The 25,700-nt window shown below is 50.1% G+C and overlaps 8 protein-coding genes and 1 non-coding gene across 9 annotated transcripts; 4 read left to right on the top strand and 5 right to left on the bottom strand.

The window, feature by feature from the left end:
- Positions 1–139: 139 nt before the first annotated feature.
- On the top strand, positions 140–3,130 carry ACHE_11049A (M28 family metallopeptidase; the record flags this gene model as incomplete). The annotated part of the gene is made up of 1 exon (XM_043275575.1): positions 140–3,130. One exon carries the CDS (start codon positions 140–142, stop codon positions 3,128–3,130), a length of 2,991 nt encoding a protein of 996 aa, XP_043132169.1.
- Positions 3,131–3,639: 509 nt separating this feature from the next.
- On the bottom strand, positions 3,640–4,953 carry ACHE_11048S (uncharacterized protein; the record flags this gene model as incomplete). The annotated part of the gene is made up of 1 exon (XM_043275574.1): positions 3,640–4,953. The coding sequence occupies one exon, from the start codon at positions 4,951–4,953 to the stop codon at positions 3,640–3,642; it is 1,314 nt and encodes a 437-aa protein (XP_043132168.1).
- Positions 4,954–5,807: 854 nt separating this feature from the next.
- nut2 (mediator complex subunit NUT2) lies at positions 5,808–6,385 on the bottom strand (the record flags this gene model as incomplete). Its single annotated transcript, XM_043275573.1, has 3 exons — positions 5,808–6,150; positions 6,208–6,304; positions 6,355–6,385. The coding sequence occupies 3 exons, from the start codon at positions 6,383–6,385 to the stop codon at positions 5,808–5,810; spliced, it is 471 nt and encodes a 156-aa protein (XP_043132167.1).
- A 281-nt stretch (positions 6,386–6,666) lies between these two features.
- ACHE_11046S (putative serine/threonine protein kinase) lies at positions 6,667–9,765 on the bottom strand (the record flags this gene model as incomplete). Its single annotated transcript, XM_043275572.1, has 3 exons — positions 6,667–8,670; positions 8,733–8,830; positions 8,880–9,765. 3 exons carry the CDS (start codon positions 9,763–9,765, stop codon positions 6,667–6,669), a joined length of 2,988 nt encoding a protein of 995 aa, XP_043132166.1.
- A 552-nt stretch (positions 9,766–10,317) lies between these two features.
- On the bottom strand, positions 10,318–10,729 carry ACHE_11045S (uncharacterized protein; the record flags this gene model as incomplete). Its single annotated transcript, XM_043275571.1, has 2 exons — positions 10,318–10,669; positions 10,722–10,729. 2 exons carry the CDS (start codon positions 10,727–10,729, stop codon positions 10,318–10,320), a joined length of 360 nt encoding a protein of 119 aa, XP_043132165.1.
- A 350-nt stretch (positions 10,730–11,079) lies between these two features.
- ACHE_11044S (uncharacterized protein) lies at positions 11,080–11,959 on the bottom strand (the record flags this gene model as incomplete). Its single annotated transcript, XM_043275570.1, has 2 exons — positions 11,080–11,687; positions 11,740–11,959. The coding sequence occupies 2 exons, from the start codon at positions 11,957–11,959 to the stop codon at positions 11,080–11,082; spliced, it is 828 nt and encodes a 275-aa protein (XP_043132164.1).
- Positions 11,960–14,383: 2,424 nt separating this feature from the next.
- Positions 14,384–14,470, top strand: ACHE_t10016A. Its single transcript has one exon. It is a non-coding gene; the product is annotated as a tRNA-Lys (tRNA).
- Positions 14,471–15,390: 920 nt separating this feature from the next.
- On the top strand, positions 15,391–18,300 carry ACHE_11043A (uncharacterized protein; the record flags this gene model as incomplete). The annotated part of the gene is made up of 1 exon (XM_043275569.1): positions 15,391–18,300. The coding sequence occupies one exon, from the start codon at positions 15,391–15,393 to the stop codon at positions 18,298–18,300; it is 2,910 nt and encodes a 969-aa protein (XP_043132163.1).
- Positions 18,301–18,680: 380 nt separating this feature from the next.
- ACHE_11042A (uncharacterized protein) lies at positions 18,681–20,447 on the top strand (the record flags this gene model as incomplete). Its single annotated transcript, XM_043275568.1, has 3 exons — positions 18,681–18,723; positions 18,822–19,138; positions 19,200–20,447. 3 exons carry the CDS (start codon positions 18,681–18,683, stop codon positions 20,445–20,447), a joined length of 1,608 nt encoding a protein of 535 aa, XP_043132162.1.
- Between the last annotated feature and the right edge of the window lie 5,253 nt (positions 20,448–25,700).

Below are 25,700 nucleotides of genomic sequence, written 5' to 3'. Positions count from 1 at the left end.
TTGATGCCTGAGGAGCCTAGTCGATATCGTAATTCTGTCCCCGCCCGATAAGCTCCGCCCTTCCTTCACTACGAAGTACAGTACATCACCAAAGAGAGTTCCTCAACTCTCAGTCAATGATCAGTCATTGATCTTCTCAATGACTCCTAAACTATCCCATGCCAACCCATTGGCCTTCACCCCCTGGCCCGTCACCCTCCTCACAGCAGCCATCTACCTCGCCTTCGCAATCCCCTTGCTCGTCATCCACCACGTCGTGCCGCCAGCGCCGACCTCCAGCGCCACTCCGCACGGCCTGAACTTAACAGAAGCATGGACGGATCTGCAATTGTTGACGGATGGCTTCCGGCCGTATAATTCGCACCAGAATGATTTGGTTAGGGGGTGGTTGTTAACACGGATTGGGGAGATAACAGCGACTGCATCACCGTCTGAGAATGATGGAGCTGTGGATGCAGAGGAAGAAGGGGAGGGGAGGCCTGAGGTCATTGTGTTCAATGATTTACAGTCGAACCTCACGTTTGCGGGGAGTGTGCTGGGCTCCACTGGCTTGGGTGTCTACTTTGAAGGGACGAACATCATGGTTTATATCCGGGGATCTGAGGATGAGAAGGGTGCTTTCTGGGAGCATAGTGACTTCGAACCCGAGAAGGGGGGTGTGCTTGTGAACGCGCACTACGATAGTGTGTCTACAGGGTATGGCGCGACGGATGATGGAGTCGGCGTTGTGACTTGTTTACAACTACTGCGGTATTTCACGACCCCGGGGCATGCGCCGCGCCATGGGCTTGTGGTGTTGTTTAATAACGGCGAAGAGGATTTTCTGAACGGTGCACGGGTGTACAGTCAGCATCCGATCTCGAAGTTCACGAGGACATTCCTCAACCTTGAAGGTGCGGGCGCGGGAGGTCGCGCGACGCTGTTTCGGAGCTCGGATACAGAAATCACGCATTCGTATGCGCAATCGGAGCATCCGTTCGGATCGATTCTCAGCGCGAATGGGTTTGAGACGGGGCTGATACGCAGTCAGACGGATTATGTGGTATTTGAGGGGGATATGGGACTGCGCGGCCTGGATGTTGCGTTTATGGAGCCCAGGGCGAGATATCATACCGACCAGGATGATCCGAAACATACGAGTTTGGATTCGCTGTGGCATATGCTTTCTGCGGCGGTTGCAACGACAGAGACGCTTGTTTCTGAGGACAGTGGACCAAAGTCCGAGTCTGGGTCTCGGGCGGTTTGGTTTGATATGTTCGGGAGCGCGTTTGTGGTGTTTCGATTGCATACGCTTTTCGCTTTGAGTGTGACGCTGCTTATCGTTGCGCCGTTGACGCTTCTCGCTACGAGTATTGCACTTGTGAATGTTGATCGGATGTATCTGTTTCGATCGCAGGCGCTGGGCAACGGTATCTCGCTGGGTGGTGCTCGGGGCTTCTTCCGGTTTCCATTCCTAGTCGGTGTTCCGACGGCTGTGGCTATTGGGCTGGCGTATCTGGTTACCAAGATCAACCCGTATATCGTGCACAGCAGCCCGTATGCTGTGTGGGCGATGATGGTGTCTGCGTGGATATTTCTCTCGTGGTTCGTCTCGCGGGTTGCTGATTTCGCGCGGCCGTCTGCTTTTCATCGCGTGCATACACTTACCTGGTTGTTTGTGGCTACGTGGGCGATGTTGGTTGCTGCGACGGTGTATGAGAACCAGAGGGGTTTGGCGGGGGGATATTTTGTCTTCTTTTATTTTGTGGGTGTGTTCCTGGCTACGTGGATAAGCTATCTGGAGATGTTTTCCCTGCCGCGGAAAGCAGAGTATTTGAGTCGTTTTGTTGCGCCTTTGCCGTCGCAGCCGTCGTCGTCGTCGAGGAGGGCTAGTAGCTATAGCTATGGGACGAATAGTCGATTGAATACGGCTACTGCAGACGAGGTCTACAACCACATTGAGGAGACTGAGGGCGATGAGGCGGAAGAACCTCCTTCTGAATCGACGTCCCTACTGCGTGGTGGTCGCGGTAGCAGTGGAGGCCCCAGGACCACATTTGCGAATTACACACGGGTAGCATCGATTAGCCACAGCCTGTCTTCCGATGACACAAACGATTCGGGGGTATTTGGCTACGAACAACCTTGGAGTTCTTATCTCCCGAAATGGACCTGGATTCCGCAGTTCCTCCTCATCGCGCCTATCGTTCTCATGATGACCGGTCCGCTAGCACTGCTACTTACGACGGCACTTCATCAAACCAGTCAAGACGGTAGTCCTGCACTGTTCATATACATCAGCATCGCGGGCCTAACAGCTCTTCTATTCTCGCCACTAGTCCCGTTCATCCATCGGTACACGCATCACATTCCTCTCTTCATGCTCTGCATCTTCATCGGCACATTGATATACAACCTCGTCGCATTTCCCTTCTCAGAGTCGAACAGATTGAAACTATTCTTCATCCAGGAAGTTGATCTCAACACTGGGGTGAATCGCGCAAGTCTAACAGGCATCATGCCCTTTGTCCACGACGTCGCCAACGACCTACCCAGCGTCAGCGCCGCAGACAAAGATGTAACATGCGCTCCATTCGGGGACCGCGTGAAGTGCTCATACCCCGGTCTTTTCCCACACGTCACCAGCACCAATACCAACAACACCAAATATCAAGACTGGCTCTCCTACAACATCACTCGCTCGACCCAGGAAGAGAAGGTGCAATTTCGCATAACTGGCCAAAATACCCGCGCCTGCAAACTCGTCTTCAACGAAGATACCCCAATCCCAGACTACCACGTACACGGCTCTGCGTACGACGAAGAGCGCTTCCCGCATGTATCGCTTGGCGACGATGGTAATCCTTTGGGGACTAGGGAGATCCGGCTTTGGAGTCGTTTGTGGGATGGGGAGTGGGTTGTTGACGTTGACCTCCCCACTGCTACCAAGCGTGATACTAGTACTGCCAACGGCATTGATGATGAAAGTGAAGGCAGGGTGAAAGGGCGGGTGGTGTGCATGTGGAGCGACCAGAATACAATCGGAAGTATACCCGCGCTGGATGAGGTGAGACGGTATGCGCCTGCTTGGGCGGGGGTCAGTAAGTTGGCTGATGGGCTTGTGGAAGGGTATAAGCCTTTTGAGATCTGAGATCTGGGTGTATGTTTTTGTTATTCATTGTAAAAGGATTAGCTTTGTTATTCCTATGGGATGAATGGTGGTTTTTATGGGATATGAGTCATGCATTTCGGGTCTTATATATATCGTTGAACTCCTATGTAGTTAACGCCAAGAAAAATCTTTGTACGAAAATAACTGCAGGTACGGGTCCTATTAACAAGCAGCATGTAGTACTAAGTCACAAGCCAATGACATATTTCCAGTGCTATCATTGCCAAATCAAGCCAAAGGCCTTGGCAAATGTAGTGTAACTCCAATGCATGATTCGCTCCAGCCCTTTCCGAGATGATATCATAAATAAGGTAAGGTCAAGATAAAGGTTGTAGATGGTGGTAGTACATAAGGTATAAGATGAGATGAGATGACATGATCTCGTGACCATCCGTTCGTATCCTGATATGATTGTATCGTGAATCGTAAGTCGTCGAATTAAACAATAGACAAGAAAGAAGTAGGCTATTAGGAGGAGTAAAAAAGGATCAAGACCGATCACACGGCCATGAAGAACACTGCTTATCCAACGACTCTGTAAAATCAGCCGGAAAGGTCGTCGTCGTGGCACTGTTATTCGTGACGGTGCGGGTATCGCCGCTCCATTTTGAGAACTCGGAGGGGCTGGCGTCCAGATCGTGGTCGTGTGTCTGAATGCTGCGATTATGGTGATGGCAACTATGAGCTTCCAGATCATCTGGGGCGATATCAGAATGAGAAGAATGAGAATGGACCCGTGACGGAGGCGAATGCTCAAACATGGCGATCGATATAGCGTCGTAGTCCATCCCTGGCACCGAGCGACGACGCGCGGCGACGGCTGGCGGGAGGGTACTTGGTCTTCGAGTTTTGACGGTCGATGCGGTAGCGGTAGTCGTGACAGTTGGGGCGTGGGTGAGATCCGTCGTGACGCGGGTTGCATCGACAAAGTCCGGCAGATAGTGTCTGGCCGGCGTATGGCGATGCAAATTTGGATGGTCGTGGTAGCGCAGGATCACAGAATCTGATTTCCAGATATGGCAGTGGACGAGACGGACTAATTTTCCGAGCACTGCGAACTCGAGTTTTAGTTTTATGCTGTAGACCACGCCTTTGATCATTGTTTCCATGATGTACAGCCCGATATATTCGACGATGAGCAGGCCCAGGTCCATGAGGATTATGATGAGGTTGATGATGATGAGCTGGTACATGATCTTGTGCTTGCTGCGGTCTGGATCGAGGCGCAGCAGCTTGGTTGTTTCCCAAATGTAGAGCCCCGAGATGATGAATTCCTGGATGCAGAAGCCGGTCATTTGGATTTTCTCCATGGCGGTGTAGCCGAGCATGTAGGGATGTTGGTCTCCCTTGGGTGCAATGTTGGAGCCGTAGGTTAGGACGGTAGTCGGGATGTGCAGGATGACTGCGTTGACGCAGATCATGATTAGGACACGACGGAGGATACGCTGGTTGCGCATGACGAGGTGTAGACGAGAATAGAGGACAACGGACTGTCCGGTGACCATGCAGTACCAACCGACGGTAATCAACGAGGCAGACAGCCAAGCAGACCAGATCTCAAAGAATTTGAGCAGAAAGCCCAAGGAATAGGGCACGAGCCCGACCGACGCAGATACCAAAAGACTCCAAAAGTAAAGACCATGGTACTCACGAAAGGTAACGAAGACGAGAACTATGAGTTCGAGAGCGTTATACCAAGCGACGGCGGCGAGAGTCGCGAGAGCGGTTTTGATCCCCCATGGACCATCGGCGAGGCCGCCGGTGATGCCCTGTCCCGGATCAATGAAGGTGCCGTTGCTCATGACGGTATTCTTGGGATGGATCGAGAGCGATAGCACATTGTGTACAAATATTGACAGTTAGCAGCAAGAGTGGAACTGAATATCATGCTGCAGTGTAAAGAGTCAAAGAGTTACGCGCAGGTGAGAGAAAGAGAACAGGCTGATTGTGACGACCGGGATCCGGCCAAGAATCACACCAACACGAAGCGAACGAGAATGACTGGTCGTGCTGGTAAACGAGCGGGGATAATCTTCTGTTTCTAGTACTTATTGCTTCTATTGTCTTGACCGAAATAAACCGATCGAGGTCATCGAATGCGTTTGCCTGCCTGTCTGTCTTGACCATGAATGCCCGGACTGCACCGGCCAAACGAGATTGAGCCTCTCATCCCCTGCACGATAGGAAAAATGACTCGTGTGCCGTATTCGGTTCTGGGGTGCTGATCATGACGGCGCCAAACCACAGCGCAAAGAGCGACCAACACAGCCCGGGACACCGGCTATTGTTGTGCACAGGCTGGGACGGCATTGGCTGTCACTGCAAGGACCAACGAATGGTATCGAGCCGGTCGTCATCATCTCGCGTCCAAGTACCCCGTATAGATCCCCAGCCTTGTCAAGTGCGGAGAAAGATCGAGACTGACAAGCGGTGCTGACTCAGCCTATCAGGAGAATCCGGGGTTATTCCTGCATTGTAGTCCTCAGGCAAGACAAACAATAATATCATGCTATGCTGTATCTTGAAGAGATTATCAATCCGTATTCTGCAATCGTCATTCAAACGCCCAGCGCCATAGCCATAGCCTTGACCAAAACCATTCAAAATGTTTAAAATCGCCCTAAACTACCCCCCCAAAAAAAAAAACAAAAAATCACTACCCTGTCTCCTTCATAACCCTCTCAACCTCCCCCCGACACTCCGGCATAGCACTCCTCATCTCCCTAGCCAACACATCCCGGAAACTCGCAAACGCCTCTTTCTTCCCCTTGAGATCCTGATTGCCGCGCTGTACCAACTCGACGAATTCGCGCGTGTAGATATCCGGGTTGCGCGCTGTGTCGACGTAGTCGATTATCTCGGGGGGTAACTGGATACTGCTGAGGGGTGGATCTGCGTTTCCTTGTTGGGGTTGTTGTTGCGACTGCTGATCGGTAGATGGAGGTTGCTGGTCTTGGGTGTGCGACGACAATGTGGAGAGGGCGAGAGTGAGTGTTTTTCTGTAGACCCTTGGTTAGAGATATTCGTATGCCCATTTTGACAGGGTGAGATGTTACATCTTCCGGACGAGTTCCTGCTGCGTCTCCTGGCCGAGGTAGCCGTGGACGGCGGATTGGATTTCGAAGAGTTGTTGGATGATGTCCTTGAGGTCGTCTGTTTTGTTAGCTGCATTCAAACATTGCAATATGATTACGGATACTCACTATCGACCGTGCTTAATTTAACTGGCGCCATTGTGATGTCTATTGAGAAAGTTGAGCGGTGATAAGTAGTTGATGGCAGTACTAGGCGGAGAGGATGGCGGTATACCGAATTTCCATTTTCAGGCAAATACATATATAACGTACTACAGAATAAACACATTCAACTGCCAATCGCTATTTATATGCAACAAAATTAGTTAACTAGTCTATAGCCATACACGGCAAACATAACAAATCTCAACATAAATCCAAGTCTGGCGCGCTCTGAGCGTAAAAAGATGGAAAATAGAATCTGGCTAAAGTTACATGCGATTAGACCTCCTTGGTCCGCAGACTCGTCACTTTGGATATCTCAATCTCCGTCTCGACCATCTCCAGCCCAGAGAGGCTGGGGTAGCGGCGGCTGAAACTCGTCTCCCAGTCTTCACTTGGGGAGGTGGGTGTCTTGGCTACTGTTGGGCTGCGATCCTGGCCGGACTGCATTAGATCAGAATCGACGCGGAGAGCCTTGGGTTTGGGTGGGGCCGCTGGTCGTGGGCCTGTTCGCTGTGCGCGTTGAGCGGGCGCGTATTCTGTCGAGGCGGTCGAGAGCTTGGGGATGGGGGTTTCTTTGACGACGGGTGATGGTCCGCCTCCTGTGTAGGAGCCGTACACTGGGACTGAGTTCGTTGTCAACGGTTCCGAGCGCAGCTCACTCGGCTTTGCCTGCAAAGCTGGTGGGTTTGACGGTTCCGTAAATCGGCCATATCCCGTGGCGGTCTTTTGCGGTGCGGATTTGTTGCTTTCGCCTATCAAGCTCTGCACCTTGTTCTGAATCGTGGCCGACCTGCCATCTGGTCGGGGCCGCGGTCCACCTCCTTTCTCTGCTACCCGTCGCCGGTATTCTTCGGCTGCACTAGCCACCCGCTTCTCCTCCTGCGAGAGGCGTCTTCGCTCGAGTTCACGGCGCATTTCCGGGGAGATGTCGCCATCGCCTTCTTCGTTGTCTCCCTCATCAGGAGGTTCGGTCACCTCCGAAGCCGTAACCGTCAAGGACTGCTTGGGGATTTCCTCAGTGGCAGGGGACTGAGGCTTTTGGTCATTTTGGCCACCTTCAAATCGGCGGAACGCGTCGCCAAATCGAGATGCAAAGAGCGTTTTCGTGTTAGAGAGCGATAGATGGGAGAGACTTGACCGCTTGCTATGTTTCGAGCTTCCACTGGCCCGCTTCTCGCGCTTCCGATTCAACTCCTCCTCTTCCTTGGCTCGCAGGTAATCAACGTCGGAGGTGATATTCGCCCGGTCGTAGTCACGATCCATCTCGGCCCGCGCTTGCGACAGCACGCCTTCATACGGATTCCGAGACAGCTCAAGGGACGACCGCGCACTCTCTGACTCCCGCGGTAGGTCGTACTTCCCGGTATGCATAGAGACCGGACGAGGCTTGGCGTTGGCCGACTTCGACCGCGTTAGAGGATCACCGACCTCCAGACTCGATGGCCGTGCTGTGTCCAGCGAGAGTCGCGACGAGGACGCCGTGAGCTCATTAACTCTGTCCGTGGAAGTCTTTGGAGGAGGCTGCGGCTTGTTAGGCGGAAGCCGTGGGGGTGACGGGCTCTTGGCCCGTCCAGAAGCAGATGGCTGCTGGCGTTGATTATCCGAAGATGGAAAGCGGAAGATAGGACAGCTAGACTTCTTTTCGAGAAAGTCCGGTGTAGGGGCCGGCGAGGTCATTGTACCAGTTGACACCATTGTAGGTTTCTGGGGAACCGGTTGGTAAAGTGGTGTTTGCTGTCGGCTGGTAGGCGTAGAAGGAAGTTCCTTTCGCTGGTAACTAGGCGTGTCCATCGACGAAGGAACTTGGGAACGCCTATTAACTACCGAATCACGGACCGGTTCCTCCTCAGGCCTAGCAAAAGCATCATCAGCCAGTGCATTGGTGAGCTTCCGCGAGAGGTCTTCCTCCTCCTTTGAATTCGCGGTTGTCGGCTCAAACTCGAATTTCCCTCCTTTTTCATGCAGGATATCGAACTGATCCAGCGTCGGAAACCGGTTCGAAATTTCATCAGCCGGGTCCCGCGACTTGCTTCCAGCTCGGTCAAGGACCGCAAAGGGATCTGTAGAGCCGCGGTAAGGCGACGGGCTCGGTTTGGCAGAGTTATGCTGGGAGGTCGGGTTTGTTGGACGACCGCGTCGCATGGGGGCGATCTCCGGAATACTAATCGGTGTCTCTTGAACCGGTGGGGAGAAGACTGCACCGATTCGCGGTTGCTCTGTTGGCGACGGCGGCAGTTCCTGGTATCGACGGGCTTCCGACTGGGAACGACCAGAATAGATCTGCGCGAGACTAAGTTAGTCTCTAAAGCCACTTGAGCTAGATCAATGGAGGTGGGGCTCACGTCTTTGATAGGAACGTCTTTGCCTTGCATGAGGCATACTTCCCGTACGACCTCGTAGATGTTGGGACGCTTCTGCGGGTTCTCCTTCAACATGGAAGCTGGTCAAGTTAGCACAGTCAATTACTTGCGGAATATCTTAAGACATACCGATGAGCATCTTCAGGCGATCCGAGAACTGCGGATAGCTAGGAAACTTGTAGCTAGCGTTGAGAATGGCCATCTGGCCCACTTCCTCGAACGGAGTGGTATAGTAGCATAGCTTGTAAAGAAGAACACCAAGTGCCCAGATATCGCTCTTCTCATCAATTGGCTGTTTCCGATAGACATCAATCATCTCCGGACTCCGATATTGTAGCGTGGTATGCCGTTGAACGTCATCTTCGATCAATCGGCCCTCTGCAGCCGAGGTAGCCGCGGGACGAGGGGGAGCGGTCGATCCAAAATCACACAGTTTGTAGAAAGAGACACCACCACGGCGCGAGATGAGGACGTTCTCAACCTTGAGATCCCTGTGCAACAAAGGCGGTTTGAGATAGTGCATGCACGCCACACCTTCCGCCACGTCGGAGAAGATCTTGATGATCTCAGGCTCCGTCAGCCGATTCTGCAGTCGCGTGTTCATGAAATCAATGAGACCGCCTCCAGAGCAGAACTCCATGAGAAGAAAGACCTCATAACCACCTCCGCGCAGCTGAGACGCATGGGAGTCGATGTACTTGACAATATGCCGGTGACCCTTGAGCTTCTTCATTGTCTCGACCTCCGTCCGCATATTGGCGAGCGCAGCCTTGTCCGGAACAGCCACCCGCTTCAACACAGCCGATTCGGTGCCATCGATGGGATGGGGCAGTCGCACGACGTAGACATGGGCGAAACCACCTTCTGAGAGGTATTTCTCCACCACAACGCGATGGCTGCCGACCTGAACTTTGGTCCCGGGGAGGAATGTCCCCGCGGGCGCGGAAATGGCTGCCATGGGATTGTAAGCGGGCATGGGCCGGTGTGAAGCCGGGTAGGCTTGAGGATAAGACATGTTGGGGTCCGTTTGAGCCCCTCGAGGGGCGAGTCGTGGATGTTATCGGGGGGACGGGGAGGTGGGAATTGACCGAATTATCGTCGCCGCATAGAGGAGGGACCGGTTCGTAAGGGGTAAGTCGAGAGGAGGAGTAGGAGAGGGGGAAAAGTCAAGCTGGCCTTCGGGGGGAGGAGGAGGTGAACTAGGCGGAAGTCGAACGTGGTTAAATGATCCGGGGGCGGTACCTGTTCCACACCCAGGGGAGAAGAACGGATGCAGGAACAAGAACAAGAAAGAAGAGGGAAATAGAAGGGAAACAAGCAGTCAATCGAACTCACTGACCAGCAGCGTGAGAAAGGTCTGAAAGGGGAGAGATGGTTGAAGAGAATGGGGATACGGAGTAGAGCCGTAGAGCCTCCGTGGTGGATTCGACCAATCACGGACGTCGATCTCATCGGGCGGCGCTCTTGCAATTCCCCGACCGCCACTCCGGATGGACAGATTACAGTAGACTATCATTATGTACTCTGTAGGTACAATAGAAAGAGATGCTGGCATTGCATTTGCAGCTCAATAACACCACCGGAAATCCACACTTGCAGGTCCCTCTCTTAACCTCTCAGTCGGAATATCCTGTGCCTTAAGACTAACCCCCTGCCTCCTATCCCTCCGTCTATTATCAACCATCATCCATGCTCCCAACGCCAATGTCAATAACAATCCAGTTCCCCCAAAGGCGGCTGTTGTGGTTAAAGCAGGCAGATACTTTGGTGCATCTTGATTGCGGAAAATATTGGAGCTGACAACACCCATCAGGTTTGATACTGGCACGGCAATGCTGGTCAAGAGCATTCGACGGCCTTCGTTGGCGATGTTGTTGTTGTACCATGTGTCGAGCAGGACGGACGGTGCGGATGTGCCCCTGTTTTGCTCGTTAGTACGCTTTTATACTGGAAAAGGAAACAGTCACTTACCATGTCATGACAAACGATGCAAAATAAGCAACAGCAAGGTCAGACTCCACATCGATGGCAGAGTAAATGACGAAGCCGATAAAAGTGAAGAGAAAGCCCAACGCGATAAATGGATACCTCCATCTAGTCCAGTCACTGCCAAACGCTAGAACCAATAGTACAATCGCGCCAGAAACATTCGGTGCAACGGTATACAAATTCGTCTTCACAGTCCCATACCCCAGTCGTGAGATAATCTCGGGTAGAAAGAGCTGAACTGATTGTAGCGGGACACCAAGACAGATTTCAATGGCCAGGATAGCCCAGCTGGTTGGCTCTTTGAATACCCGCAGAGCGTCTCGAATGTCGAATTCCTCATTCACAACAGAGGAGCTGTCAAGTTGTAGACGGAGATATGCAAGCTCCTTTTCCTCGGGAGAGAGAAATTTTGCTTCAGAGGCTGATCTTGGTAGATACCATAAAGCGAATAATGCACAGAGGACTGTACCTCCTCCTTCAATGAGGAATAAGTATCGCCATGCTGCGAGCGGTCCTGTTTTGATTTGAAATACCCCAAAAGCAAGAAGACCTGAAAATGCAGAAGCGATGCTTTGCGCCGCATAGAAGATGGCGAGACGACGGGCGAGCTCTCCACGACGGTAAAATCCACATTACCGTCAGTATTGCCATGGTACCATGTATAAAGCAAAGAGGGACATACATACGTTGTTTGATAGTAGATAACCAAAGGGAAGAATGCACTTTCAGCCATACCCAGAAACCATCTTATAGCCAGAAGACCACTGAAGTTGAAAACTGCAACCACCAGAATGGTACATAGGCCGAAGGTGAACATCATACTTGGCAGTACAATGTTGGGACCGTACTTCTTTCCCAGGATACCGAGGAATGGAGAAGTTAGGACATATGGAATGAAGAAGATACTAAGTATCAGGTTATACTGGTTGCCCTTCAACTTTAGGGTATCTATCAAATTAGCATAATCCTCCGTTTAAATCATGCAAAATGAATTTGATACCTTCTAACCCTGCCGTCTTTGCATTTCCAAGATTTGACTTGTCCAGACTGTTGAACAAGTACATCACAGCCAACACGGGCAGGATGCGCAAGTCAAATTTCCATACCAACGTGCTTTCGGCGCGGGAGTCGATTGTGATATTGATACCTTGACCATTGTCTTTTGAGACATCTTGTGTTATTTCAGCAGGTATCGGTTTTGCATCAGTGTTGCCGACCATTGTGCTATACAGTACAGTGGATGGTGTGCTTGCAATATGCTTCCATATCACTACATTATTTATAAGTTGAATATATATAAGGCCCTAATTACATGACTATGTTCCTCGATCTCCGAGAAGACACTATCTTGATAGTAAGACAGATAAGCTATGTGTCATTCGCTAGTCTGTCCGAAAAATCAACTTGGGATAAGGAACCGAGAATGATATATAAAGGCTGACCCTTATCTATGCCAAGACCGTCCCCGCAATGGCTTCGCGCTTGGTGGGAACCTATTGGTTAATACAGTGAGTAAACGTTGTAGTAAACTTTGATAGGGAACATAGAAAACATATAACTAATATTTTCCTGTATGAAAAGGCGTAATTGACGGGTCAGATTGGCAGCGAGAACATCCAATGAGAGAAGACCTATAGTTTCCGTTGTTAATTCGGTGAGTGTACTATTCCATTGTACCGCATTAATATAGCGAAACATTTTTTTTTGTGGACCAGGCTATGGCCGGAAAAGGCATGCTGTCAATATTGCTGTACGCGGGTAGCTATCTGGATGCTGAATGGTGATTTCTATCCGGTACCCCATCGCGCTCGGGATTCATATCCGAGTCAAAGGAAGCAGAGAGCCTAACGAGCTAATCACCCAACATGGCGACTCAAGCATCAGCGCTGGAGTTTTTGGGACGGATGAATTCGTTGGTGGGCGGTACCTGAATGAAGTAATCTGTTGGCGTGCCCTTACAATGAATAGTCCTAGACCTCAGCGTTACAAATGAGTCTTCCGTCAGGATACATGTACATAGAAATAAATGGAGAAAGAAAGAAGTTATAATACTGTGAGTCAGTTCACTTTATATCATTTGCCTAGTTGGTGGAAGATATGGCGAGGACAGCTGCGGCTTGACAAATACATATCCAGCACACTACATGATTTTACAGTAACGCTCAGCGTCTTAAAGCCTCTGTATTTTCTGGCGGTAACGGTATTTTTTCGGGCAAGTTTATAAATTGGTATCGACACATTGGTATGCTTCGTACCGTCCAGTTTTGATCAATATCCTGGCTCCGTAGTCGATTAGCCCTAACCTCCAATACCTTCCGCTTCAGCAACGAGGACAAGATCCGCAATAGAAGTAGAAGTAGTTATTAGCCCATAAACTGCCAAGCTTGTGGACTGGTACGGGGTACTTATAAAAAAAGGTGGTACTCGTGACTGTCCGCCCCTGCGGATTGAGTCGCGAGTCCTTGTGGTTAGTTGTCATTACTGCTGACCATAGCAGCTATTAGAGACGGTGATCATCGTACTTCATACGACAAGGCGTGTATATCCTACTGATGCTTAGCGACCGTAGTGATGCTCCTGTTATATTGGATGCCTTACCCCGATATCCGTAACTTCCTAATCTGGTAACCGTGACCATGAGCTCGCAGTTTCCGTCCTAGAAGCTCAGGTCAGTTAGGAAGGCGTTGAGGGCTGTGTCAAAAGGTGAGAAGCTTCACGGGCTTGACGCTCAGCTTTTGCTGATTTTTTTTCTTTTCTTTTTTCCCTTTACCTTTCAGTATACCCGGCGCCATGGGGTAAGGGTATTCACCATCAAGAAATGCGTTATGTTACGCTCTGAGGACCAATGCTCATCTCCGGCTGGCATATACATTAGAGAGAAGTGTACCCATCATTAAAGCAAGTGATTTCCTCTTTGTTATGTTTTGAGGGCCATATCCAATGATTAGAGTCTCGAATCGTTTGATGCTCAGATTCAGCTGACGATTTTCTTTTTGGGGTGCCTTTCAGGATACGCAATACGGTACCCTCGCCAATGATCAAAAACCTGGACAGCCGGTTACGATGCTCAGCTTTGGCCGACTTTTGGCCTTTCAGTACACAGTGTCCATCATAAAGGCGATTCCGGACTTTGGTCAACGACGGGGACTCTTCCTCTTAGCGCATTTTACAACATGGAATCGACAAAGTGCTGTCATCGTAAAGGCTGATATTGCTGGTTTATCTAACGGTGGCTCGGAAGGCTGACTTGGGCCGGAAGTGTTGTGTCCATGCTCCGGAGGTTCCCAGTCGTGGTATGAGAACGAGTGAGAAAGCAACGAAAATCGACAAGTCATGATCAAATACTGCTAGACCGCCAGCTTTCAAGATACATGGGGGGTCGTTAGATATATACTTGAAATTTGTCTCGTGATCGTACTGTCGAGCTATCTGTAGTTAATATGTTAGTGGTGGTTAGATGGTGGAAGATGAGCCGGATTGTAAGACGAGAAAGAATAAAAGTCCTGAGGCAACAGAGGGTGTAGAAGTAGTCATAATATAAACATGAGAAGCTTCGCTGCCTAGTAATTCACTCAGATAGGGCTCTATTCATAAATCACAAATCTAGCCTTGTGCCATGTAAGAAAAAGCTTACATAAACAGCCGCCGGGCTAGCTCAATTGGTCAGAGCGTCAGACTTTTAAATCACAAGAGAGATCTGAAAGTTGCGGGTTCGAGTCCCGCGTTTGGCGTTTTTGCTATATTTTTTTTCTCCGTTTTTCTATGAAGTACAGCTTATTTTTGTTTTTCAGACAGATAAATTTCCGATGCCGGATTGAGTTGTGACGGGAGTGCAGGGACGTTGTTCCATTCTATACAGACCCACACTAGCCGTTGGCGCAACGACCGAAATAAGGAAATTCAAAACAAACACTTTCGTACAGATACAATCATCGTTTTGAAATATTAACCGTTAAACAACACGGGAGATGCTGTTAGTAAGACTATAATAGCAATTGAGGTTAATAGATGCCAATGTACATTCCAGCAATCTGGATCTCATCTGGAATCCACATTCCTTTCATTTCGTTTCCAATCCAGGCGGGTCCTAATATGACTCCATAATACGTGTGCTATTGTGGAGGATCGTACCGTGCATGATACTGTACAGTAGCTGTACAAACAGTGGTAGTGATGAGAGTCGAGGACAAACAAAGGAGTGTTGAGATGTGCTTTCTTTTTCCGTGTTATTTCCCGACGCATGATACTAGTGTAGGAGAGATTGTTTGTGGCTGGCGTGATAAATGTGATCTGCCTCGACTCAACCTTCTTAGCCGCCGCTGTTTATCTTCACTTTTCATCACATCACCACATTTCTCTCATTCTTCAGTACTGGCTTGACTTAGTTATTTATTCTTTGTTTGTGCTACCGTTGCGATCAATTGCTCATTTCTGATCTACTCCGCGATCTAACCTTGTTGATCCTTTAGCCCGAATTGAAGCGCTGAGGACTGGTCTCAGTGCCCTTCCGATGTTGCTGTGAACATGAGATCGTTTTCCTCGTTCGATACCCGAGTCCTGCCTTTGCGGCGATAGATTCGAAGACCAGCGACTCAACGAAACACCTCTTGATCGATCATAGTCCCGCGAACAAAATCCCATCGAGACCAAAATGAGCGACTCCAATTCCCCTCCCCCCAGTGGCGGCAAAAAGCCAAAATCTACCGGTGAATACACTAAATCGTCTGACCTCCCCGACGGCAACTACGACATCTTCGTCATCCCCCCACACTCCGCTGGTTCCGGGTTCCTATACCTCCCGTCGCTACAATGTCAGCGGAATAGCTTTCTTGCCGGATCCGCAAGTACGCTCCTGTTCGTATTACTCTGGTCGAATATTTCGCCGGTCGTGAGGGGGTGGTATGTTCTTATGGTTACCGGTGGTGGGACCGGGAGTGTGGGGAGTGTGATTGGGGTTATGCTGGGGATGGTTGTGGTTGGTGTGATAGGATGGGTTGCTGGGGCGTTACAAGCGGGTGGTGCAGGGAAGTGGCGGGAGAGGTGGGGACGGGAGAAGTCTGGTGGACGGGGGCCAGGTGAGTTTGGGGATGCAGGGCCCGGTACAGAGGGCCAGTCTGCGGGAGGTGCAAGCGATTCCAAGGGTCCTGGGGCTGGCGGCCAACAAGAGAACCAGCGCCAGCAACAGGGTCACGGCGGAAGCGGTAAAGGCTCCAACAAGAAAGGTAAACAACACAGTGCTGGTGCTGGTGATGCAAACTCCGAATCGGCCCCAAACGACAATGACGAAGGATCAAAATATGCCGAGTGGGAGAGAGCCCGCGACCAGGAGCGAGAAAAACGCAGAGAAAAGCAGCGTCGTGAAGAGAAGCGCCAGCATGAGGAAGAACAGCGTCGCGAGCAGCTAAGGCGCGAAGAGCAACGCAAAGAAGAGCTCCGACGTGAAAAGGAGAAAAAGGACCAGGAGCAACGTCGGCGTGACGAACAAAGCTGGCGTGAAAAGGAGAAGCAAGAAGAAGAGCGACGCCGTCGTGATGAGCAAAACCGAAAGGAAGAGGCTCGTGAAGAGGCAAGACGCAGGGAACAACTCCGCCAGACTCAAGAAGAGGCTCGCCGTCGCGAAGAGAAGCAGCAGAAGGAACAGGAGGAGCATCGTCGTGAGGAAGAGAAGCGGAAGGAGGAGGCTCGGCAGGAGTCAAGAATGAGAGAAGAGCTTCGTCGGCGTGAAGAAGAGGCTCGTCGTCGTGAAGAGGTAGAGCGTAAAGAGAAGATTCGACGCGAGGAAAAGCAGAAAGAGGAGCTCCGCCGTCGTGAAGAGGAGAACCGGAAGGAAGAACAGCGTCGTCGTGAGGAACAAAGGCAAAAGGAAGAGAAGCAGAAGGAAGAGATCCGCCAGCGTGAAGAAGAAAAACGCAAGGAAGAAGTTCGTCGTCGCCAGGAGGAATGGCGCAAAGAGGCACTCCGGCGCAAAGAAGAGAGACAGAAAGAGGAAGCACGTCACGAGGAGGAAAAACGACAAGAAGAGATCCGACGTGAGGAGGAAAGAAAACAAGAAGTACTCCGCCGTGAAGAAGAAAGGAAGAAAGAAGAAGCCCGAGTAGAGGCGGAACGGCGCAGACAGGAGATCCGGCGGAAGATGGAAGAATACAAACGACAAAAGGAAGAAGCGGCACGAGAGAAACAAAGGCAACAAGAGCATGAGGCGATGGAGAAAGAGCTCAGAGAACGGAAAGAACAGTTCGAGAAAGAAATGGCCGCAGTTCGAGAGGCCGCTGCAAAGGAGTCACGAGAGCGGGAAGCTGCTGAAGCTCGCGCCAAAGCTGAATTGGAGGTTGCCGAAGCCCGAGCCCGTTCTGAGCGGGAATCTGCAGAGGCAAAGGCCAAAGCAGAGAAAGAAGCCGCTGAAGCACGAGAACGAGAAGAGAAAGCTGCTGCTGCTGCCAAAGCTAAGGCTGAAAAGGAGGCTGCGAAGAAAGAGGCTGATGCTAAATTTGCAGCCCTTAAGGAAGCGGCCGCAAAAAAGTACGCAGAAAAGAAGGCCAAGGACGCTGCAGAGAAGAAAGCCAAAGAAGAGGCCGCAGCCAAAGAAGAGGCCGCAGCCAAAGAAGCCGCAGCCAAAGAAGCCGCAGCCAAAGAAGCCGCAGCCAAAGAAGAAGCAGCCAAAGAAGCCGCAGCTAAAGAAGAAGCAGCCAAAAAAGAGGCTGCGTCCAAAGCCAATGCTTCGTCTTCCGACTCGGCACCCCCACCACCCCCTCCCCACCGCACCCCATTACCAAAGAAGCCGGGCGAAGACGATAATCCATATGAACGACCCCGACGACCTTATAATGGGGGCGCTACAGGATCCACTGCTTCTGAATCCTCGTATGCCCCTTCGCACTCAACGGCAAGGACCTCTCCTCCACCATCGAGTCGAGGCGGCTACTCCCGTGGTGGTTACTCTACCAAAGATCCAGACAAAATTGTCATCTCTGGGGTGTTCGCCTTTAACCACAACTTTGTCGACATTCCAGTGGCACAGCTAGTCTCCGGCCAGGGAATGGTGTCAGATGGCCTGGTTCTGAAGATCACCACGGAAGGACTGTTTATCGACGACGATATCCGAGGTGTCCCTCAACGAGAATGGGACGCCAAGGCATGGACTATGAAGTCCGTCGAGGTATGGTGTTCTCAATACGCGGCATCTCCTCAAGCTCGCCAGAACCCTACAAAATCATCTAACCCTTTCCGCACTGGATCTACGTTGCCTCCCACACCTGAAGAGTCGGATGCGTATCTTGTGGACGTGTTGCGGGTGTGTAAGAATACTTGCCGTCTTGGGTCCGACAATGGCAATGACGATGATACACTGAACTTCGCGAAGCATGGTCACCATGTTCTCCGGGCGAGTTTCCGCGAGCAGGACGGCAAGAATTATGTCTTCGTTCTTGGCAAAAGTGAAGGGTGGAAAGTTGCTATTGGGTTGCAGCGTCTGAGACGGGGAACGCAGATCAGATCGTTGAGTGTACTCAATATGACTGTTACTGACTGTCAGTCGGTCATGGAGAACTTGGGATATGCCTGATTTAGGCTATCTTGTTGCTGCTACCTGACTGTTGTTTGATATGGTTTCTATTTCCTTGTATCTGTCTCCTTGTTCCGATTGTCGTTTATGCCGTTTTATGCTCTGTTTCTTTATTTTTCAGCACATTCGTTTCCGATACAAGAGATTCCCCCTGATGTTGATGATTGTTTATTCGATATGATGGCTTTATATTGAGACAAGTCCCATAGTTATCACCAAATCCAATACCTTTAACCGCGGTCTCTACTGTATGAACCCATCCTACTCATAATTTACTACACCGTACAATCTCTGCCTGACTGCCTGATGACGTAAATCATCACCAACACGTCGCCCAAAACAACCTACACCCAAACCTCCTTCGCCAGCCATCTTCCTCGATGCTTTGGATATCACCCAACCGGAGGGGTAATGCATCGTCTTGTAAGTTGTCGATATCTCGGGGTTTTGTTCCTGGCCCTTGCATTTGGCATCTGCAGTACGGTACCATGGACTAACATGACGGTTCGAACCGCGGGAAGTCGCGAGCTGTACCATAAATGAGCACGACCCACTATGGCTGCGAATCGAGGCTACAGCAACGGAGATAAGCACGAAGACGAATACAGCGTTGTTTCAGAGACAAGGTCCTCGGACGAATGAACTTGATCACAAGTTCTCGGTTTTTGAACCGGAACCGGAACCTTATGGAGTGTTACCTGGGATAGAAGAGGTGCTCTTTAGTCCCGCTTACAGCGCGATTGATGTGAGATCGGAACCGGAAGAGATAGAAGGGAATCAGGATGAGAATACATGCTGTTTTGGAGATGAACAGTCTCAGGAAGAGGTTTCGCGACAGGTATGTCTCTGGGCTTCTGGACAAGCCATTGTCATGCTAACGGCAGTTTCTCTGGCTATAGAAGGTCTCTCAGAATGCTCCAATTGAGAATAAAGTGACGACAGTAAACGAAAACCACGAACCAACGATTATCGTTGACGAGTCTCCCCGAGAAGCGCACGAACCGGAACAACATGGCCACGATGGAACAAATGCCCCGACTGCAACAGACAAGGAAAAAGAGGCATCGAATGAAACTGGACAGAATAATAAGGGACAACCGGACGCCAACGATGATGCGCCCGCAATCGCAGCTTCTGAGCAGCAGACCGAGATTACGGAGAGTCCACCGCAGGAGCGAGAGATTATCGCCGACGCAACAAATATTTCGAACTTATCGGACAATGAGAAAGAGGCATTGCATGAATGTGCGCAGGATAATGAAAAAAGTTTGGATATCTACGACAATGCGGCCGCTATCACGGCCCCGACACGGCAAACCGAGCCCGTTGAGGTTTCACCCCAGAAACGAGAAATCATCGTCGATAACGGTGATAAAGCTATATCGGGCAGCTATCCGTTATTCGAACTTCTTTCTCTATCGACCACTAGTGGTAGTATAAGCGTGGCTATCGTGCCGCAGCCGGCTGACCCTATGAACCCCAATGAACCGGCTAGATTACGGATACGGTCACAGTCGGGGGATGTCTCTGTTTGTTTCACGGCGCCAGCAGAGGCGTTTCTCCCAGGGATGAGAACGCAAATGGAGATGGTTGAATGTGCAGAGTATGGAAATGGCAACCGCTACGACAATCCGCACACCCTTCCGCTCCGGCCATACGAGATCGAAATCGAGTCTGATAGTGGCACTATCTCCGGACGCTTAATCGTCTCTATATCTGTGCATCTTTCAACCAAGAGCGGCAGTATCAGCACAACCCTCATCCCGATCGCTTCTGACACAGTGCAAAACGTATCCATCCTCACTCAGACAAGATCCGGAAGTCAACAGATCCACCTTACAAATCCCGTCTATATGTACAACTCCCAACGAGACGTATCAAATTCGAGTACAACCCGGGCGCCTGCAGCCCATTTCAGTCACGGTGGAGGCAGTATGCAGATTAGGTATCCGCCTGATTGGACCGGGATTGTGCGTGCACCGCCGGGGTGTGGGAGTGTTAGTCTGGTTGGACAGGGAATGAGCGTTGTCCGGCGAGAAGATGGGTCTGTAGAGGGATGTATAAGCGGGAGGGGAGATTGGTGGGGAGCATCGGGTATGGATGTTTCTTTGGGGTCGAGGGGGGCTGCAATGTTTTATGTTGGGTGAATGCAGATTCAGCCCAGGTATCTACGGTTCAAGATCAGTGGACTAGATCTACACAAGCAATAATAGATTGAACATTAAGACCCATCAGCTGTAGCTACCTGTGTTCATCATTGTAAGAAAGCATATACCCTGCCAAACATTACTATTCCCAAGCCTTTTCACAATGCCCCGGTAATCATCCTCAGTCAAAACGAAGTCCTTCTCCCAAGCCTTATTTACGTCAGGATCTCTCCCCACAACCTTCGAGACCGTCAAAGTGATCGGCGCAGACACCAACGACTCATTCCAGAAAGCAAGACCGTAACCTCCTGAGCCAACGACGCCAGGCCCTGCGAGTCTCGCTCCCACTACCGCACAGTAAAAGCCAGCTTATAATTATTGTAAGCAAGCGTCACAGCAACATTAACGGAAGACTGCTTAGCAGTAAGCCAGCGTTCCACACTGAGATCAAGCTGTTTCGCAGATTCCGTGAGAACTAATCCCCAAGACTAACATGCGCATATCATTCAAGCCACAGGATACATCCGGACGCTTAGAAAAACCCCCTTCAGACAAACAACGGGCCGTAGCCCCTAACATCACACCACCCTATCAACACCCTTGTAACCACCCTACCAAAGCATCTGTACAAACCCAGTCGCAACAGCATGCTCCGCGAAACAAGCAACCTTAGCAAACAGTGTCTCCGTACGCTTGAAATACCCCCAGCGAGTCCGTTTTATAGTATCGGCGTGCTATTTTGAAACTTTCGAACTGCTCTGCTGGGACATTAGTGAATGTCGAGGTCATAGGCGAGCTCTGGGTCTTTTGGCAGACTTTGGATGTTTTTGTATGGTTCGGTTGGGGTGCCGGTTGCGATGAAGGCGAGGAAGTTTTGAAGGGAGGACATTGTTGGTGTTGGGATATTTTGCTGCGAAGAGTGGTTTGGAGTAGTGGTTGTGAACTTAAGATTATGGAGAAGGCTCAGATTGGAATGCGTGGAATGAGTCATAAGACTACAAAAGGTGTCAAAATGTCTTACATCATTCTAGAAACAAGTTAATCTGATCATTGCAATCAAAATCGAAGCAAAAGATTCATACTGCCATAAATAGCTCCCGCAACTACAGTCCGGCGGGAATACCGTCTGACTTGCGGATCGAAAGATGACGCCTAGTTATATCCTTGATGGACCGACAACTTCAGGTCATCAGTTATGTTAGCCAAGCATCATATGTCAATACGGGCGACGAGCTTACCCAGCTAATGCCATAGTGGTCTTGAATTCACGAAGTAATAGCTGCACTGCCAATTCTACACCTGCCTAACAGTTGTACTAGCAGGAATTAGCACACGCATGAAAGAAGCAGATCAAAGCAGAGCTCACCGCAAGACCCCAAATAGGAATTCTTCCAATAAAACAATGTTGTACTCTCATATCAAGAGCTTTGAATATATCAAAGCCCCGTTCGAAAACCCCCGTCGACGGCAATCTGGATTTTTCCTCTGGAAACCGGTGCGCATTCCCGAAGGGCGTCGAGCGATGAAGGTGTACCGTCTAGTTGACGGCCTCCATGATTGGATATGATGACCCTGTCGACGCCGTACCGGATTGTTAATTCGACGTCGTCAGGCGAAGTCACTATAGCGAGAAGGACTCATTAGAGTCTGCAATGCAGCTCGGTAGTAAGGGACGGGGTTACTCATCCCCTTTGAGCGAGATTTGGAGGGAAAGTGTTCTCGCGCAGCCATGGAATAGTATTTTTCCAGTCAAGATTTGCATCTATACGACAATTAGCCAAAAGCATGTCCGTTGGAGGCGTGTACTCACCATACGAAGGGACACCGTCTCCTCCAAAGAAAGTACCCTTCCCACCAAGATTAATATTCGGCCACAACATATCACTGGGAACAATGAGATCGTTCCTATGTTCATTGATTCCCTGACTCAAGACAGAAGAGTTGACAGACAGGCAAAAGCCTTGTATCCCATTCCTAAATGCCCAAAAATCAGTCTCCCTGCTCGATCCACACAAGAAAAAGAAAAACCCACTCTGCTCTCTTGAGAAGCTGTAACGTAATTTGACCGATTTTTCAACACACGCATCTGTATAGCAAGCGGATTCCCAGCGCCCTGCGCCGCAACATCTTCCAGCGATACCGCGGAGTAGGAAGATAAAGCCATGCACACGCCGGAACTCGCAGCTGCCCACGACGTGGGTATTTCACCGCCGGGATGAGCAAGCTTTTGCATCCCCGTCGGTGCAAATTCAAGCGGCAGTGACACCTGGGGATTGAAGCCGTGATGAGCAAAATAAACTCCTTGAACAGAGGTGGTTGGTCGTACCTTGGTCCCGAATATCTCAGTGGACGTATCGATATTCTCTACATTGACTAGAATACGGGGTCTGATCTGGTAGCGATCGAATACTCGCGTTTTGCTTTTCTGGAGACTGTGTTCGAGTTAGCATCCGTTGCTTGTCGAGGAATGTGGAGGTAGCCCTACGTGAGGAGGTCCATGAACCCTTTTCTATCGATTTTCAGTCAGCCTTGAAAGTATTAGAATGGCGGGGTGGTTCATAACTTGATACTTCTTGGGAAGATTACACCGTGCTTTTCGAGGTCCTTGATGCAAAAGGCATTCTACATTCTTGTCGAGGGTCGGTGCGCGGTTGGCCATATTCAACCGGTCCGCGGCATAGATGAACCGCATACATGCAACCTCCATGGCTATTTTGGCAAGTGTCTGCATGGGCACATCATCATTTTCCAGGGCGAAAAAGAATGTCCAGACTGCGCGGTGGGATCTGTCCAAGGGATGGATGTTGAATCTCAGGTCTAGTGGAGGTTCATAGCTTATATCAGCGGCTTGAGTGATAGCATCAAGCTAGTCATCGCAAGTCTGAACTTTAGAAGACGGGATATGGTGAGATACCCAATGGAATTGCGCTGTGGCACTATCGTGCGTAATGCCGGACTCTTTGTATTTGGGGGAGTTTCTCGGACCAGTCATCCTGGTAGTAATTCACGAAGGGGCATAAGCGCTGTTTAATGACTTGGTTTGCATTTTCTGTTTGCCCATCTGTTTGTGGGTGGTCAGCAGTTTCAACTCCACACCGAACACATTGCACTACTTTCCAGAACTCTGAGATGAATTGGCCTCCCCGGTCAGAGACAACGGTATCTGGCAAACCTTTCCAGCGATAACGTGCTTAATAAACAGTTTAGCCATGTATCCCGCGCTGGTGGCCTTGTAGCACGGTAATGAGATGTAGCGCTTGCTGAAACAATCCACAATCACAAAGATCCTGTTGTATCCCCTCCTATGCTTTGGGAAGGAACAGAAGTCCATTAATAGATGTTTCCAGGGTTTATTTGGTGTTGGCAATGGTTTGAGAAGGTCTGGGGTTTGTCATGCTGAGTGTTAGCTCTCTTGCATGCCATGCAGTTGTTCGACGATGAGTACTTATTATAGCACATGACTGTAAACGCATGGCCATATGTTTAACCAGCCAAGAACTCAGGCACTCAATCATATACATGCTATAGGCGAGAATATATCATCCTTTCGTTTAACAGCTAGACCTCTCCATATACGGCCTCGTTACGGATTATCCGCTCCTCCTATTCCCCGAACTTCCCCTTTCAGAGAGAGCGGGGTGAAAATCCAAGGCAGGGGTACAATCGAAGAGTCCTGGGGGCCCTCAATGTCTATTGTCATTTTCGATTCATTCCGCCTTCATCGGCAGTCTCCGCTGATCTGCACGATTCTGAGCACCGCCAGTGCGAGGACTCCCATTTTCGGATATTACATCGCATCCCTAGTGTCAGCATTGCACCCCTGGTGGTAGAAGCTATAGAGACCGCAACCCTATCAGCCACACCGGCCGCAACTCTTGGTTTCAGAAGAGTATTGGAGCCTAGGGCTTTTTGAGAATTGACTGTGCAGACCCTAGTCGGCTTAAGTTTGGTCAATAGTCTGGTGGGTGCCTCCCAGGTGAGTTAGTCTATATTTGCTTGTACTGGAGTACAGGAAAGAAATAAATGTATAAAATGGCATGTATATCACAAATGAAGAACAGAATCATAGACTCGCATGAACAAGATCCTTTCAAAAGTGTCGGTGGTAAAGAATCATGAATATAATCACAGCTACCTTCACAAACCGTTTAACCTTGTTAAACTCGCCGCGAGCGCGAGGGTCAGAGCTGTTCCTGTCTCCGGTCTGCATGTTGCTATGGTACGCCAATGCAACACAAGTTGTGCATATCCTATATCCAACAAGTGTAAAACCGTAGCCTGGGTTGGTGGTGGATAGCGTGAAGAAGAATAGCTCATACAAGGATACAATACTTCGCAGGAGGAGTAGGAATGTAATATTCACGGGGTCTAACCCAACCCTAATAACCAAGAAGGTACCAGAAGGAGGCCACGGCCAGAATAATATATACTGGAGTGGACAGGAGAGTCATGTGACCCCGGATTTATATATGATGAGGATCTATCGGACAAATAGTTGGCCCGATTACCGAGGCCAGGGGATCTTTATATAGGTCGATATTTACACGTATTTAGATAGTCAAGCACTCAAGCACTTGTTCTACGTGTGGTTACCATAGACTTCAATATTATTCCCTTCGGCGTATAATATACTCTCCATCTTCTGTACGCCATATAGCCTCGTGCAGTCGGATTATCGGCTCCCGATTCCCCGAACCTGAGCTACCCGCTTCAATATAGCACCGTTATCCGTACAACTGCAGAGGAACGTTAACTACCAATCGCATCGACGCCATTCCAGAGCGGGAGCATTATTCGAATCACTTTGTATGTGCTCATGATAGGAAACTGTTCATGATCGGGATCAACTGGGAATCCGAAAGAAAGATCGACATTGCGGCGCTGCACCTGTGCATTTCCCGAAAAGGTTATATCCGGCACCTTAAAAGGAGATGGCCACGCCGATAATTCTTACAGAATCCAGAGGCTTTTCAGAAGCACAGATTGCGTCTCATACACGGATTATGGCAGCTCAAACTAAATTCGCAAGCTAACACTCCCTCAATGATGTCTTCAAACGGAGAAGCCGTAAGGCTCCGGAGAGCCTCATGGATCGGCGAAGAGACTTTCTTTGTCTTGGTAGGTGATCTCGTGGCCGACAGCGAAAGTGGACCAGGAGTTCTTTGAACGGAGGGCTCCGCGACACCCGAAATAAAGATCGTAGCGCTAATATCCAAACTAAGTAGCGAAATCACGGTTGAGGCTCGAATCAGA

Source organism: Aspergillus chevalieri, chromosome 1 (genome assembly GCF_016861735.1).
Source record: "Aspergillus chevalieri M1 DNA, chromosome 1, nearly complete sequence".
NCBI classification, from domain to species: Eukaryota; Fungi; Ascomycota; class Eurotiomycetes; order Eurotiales; family Aspergillaceae; genus Aspergillus; species Aspergillus chevalieri.
The sequence above is the reverse complement of the archived record's forward strand: the minus strand, read 5'-3'. Positions and strand labels throughout refer to the sequence as shown.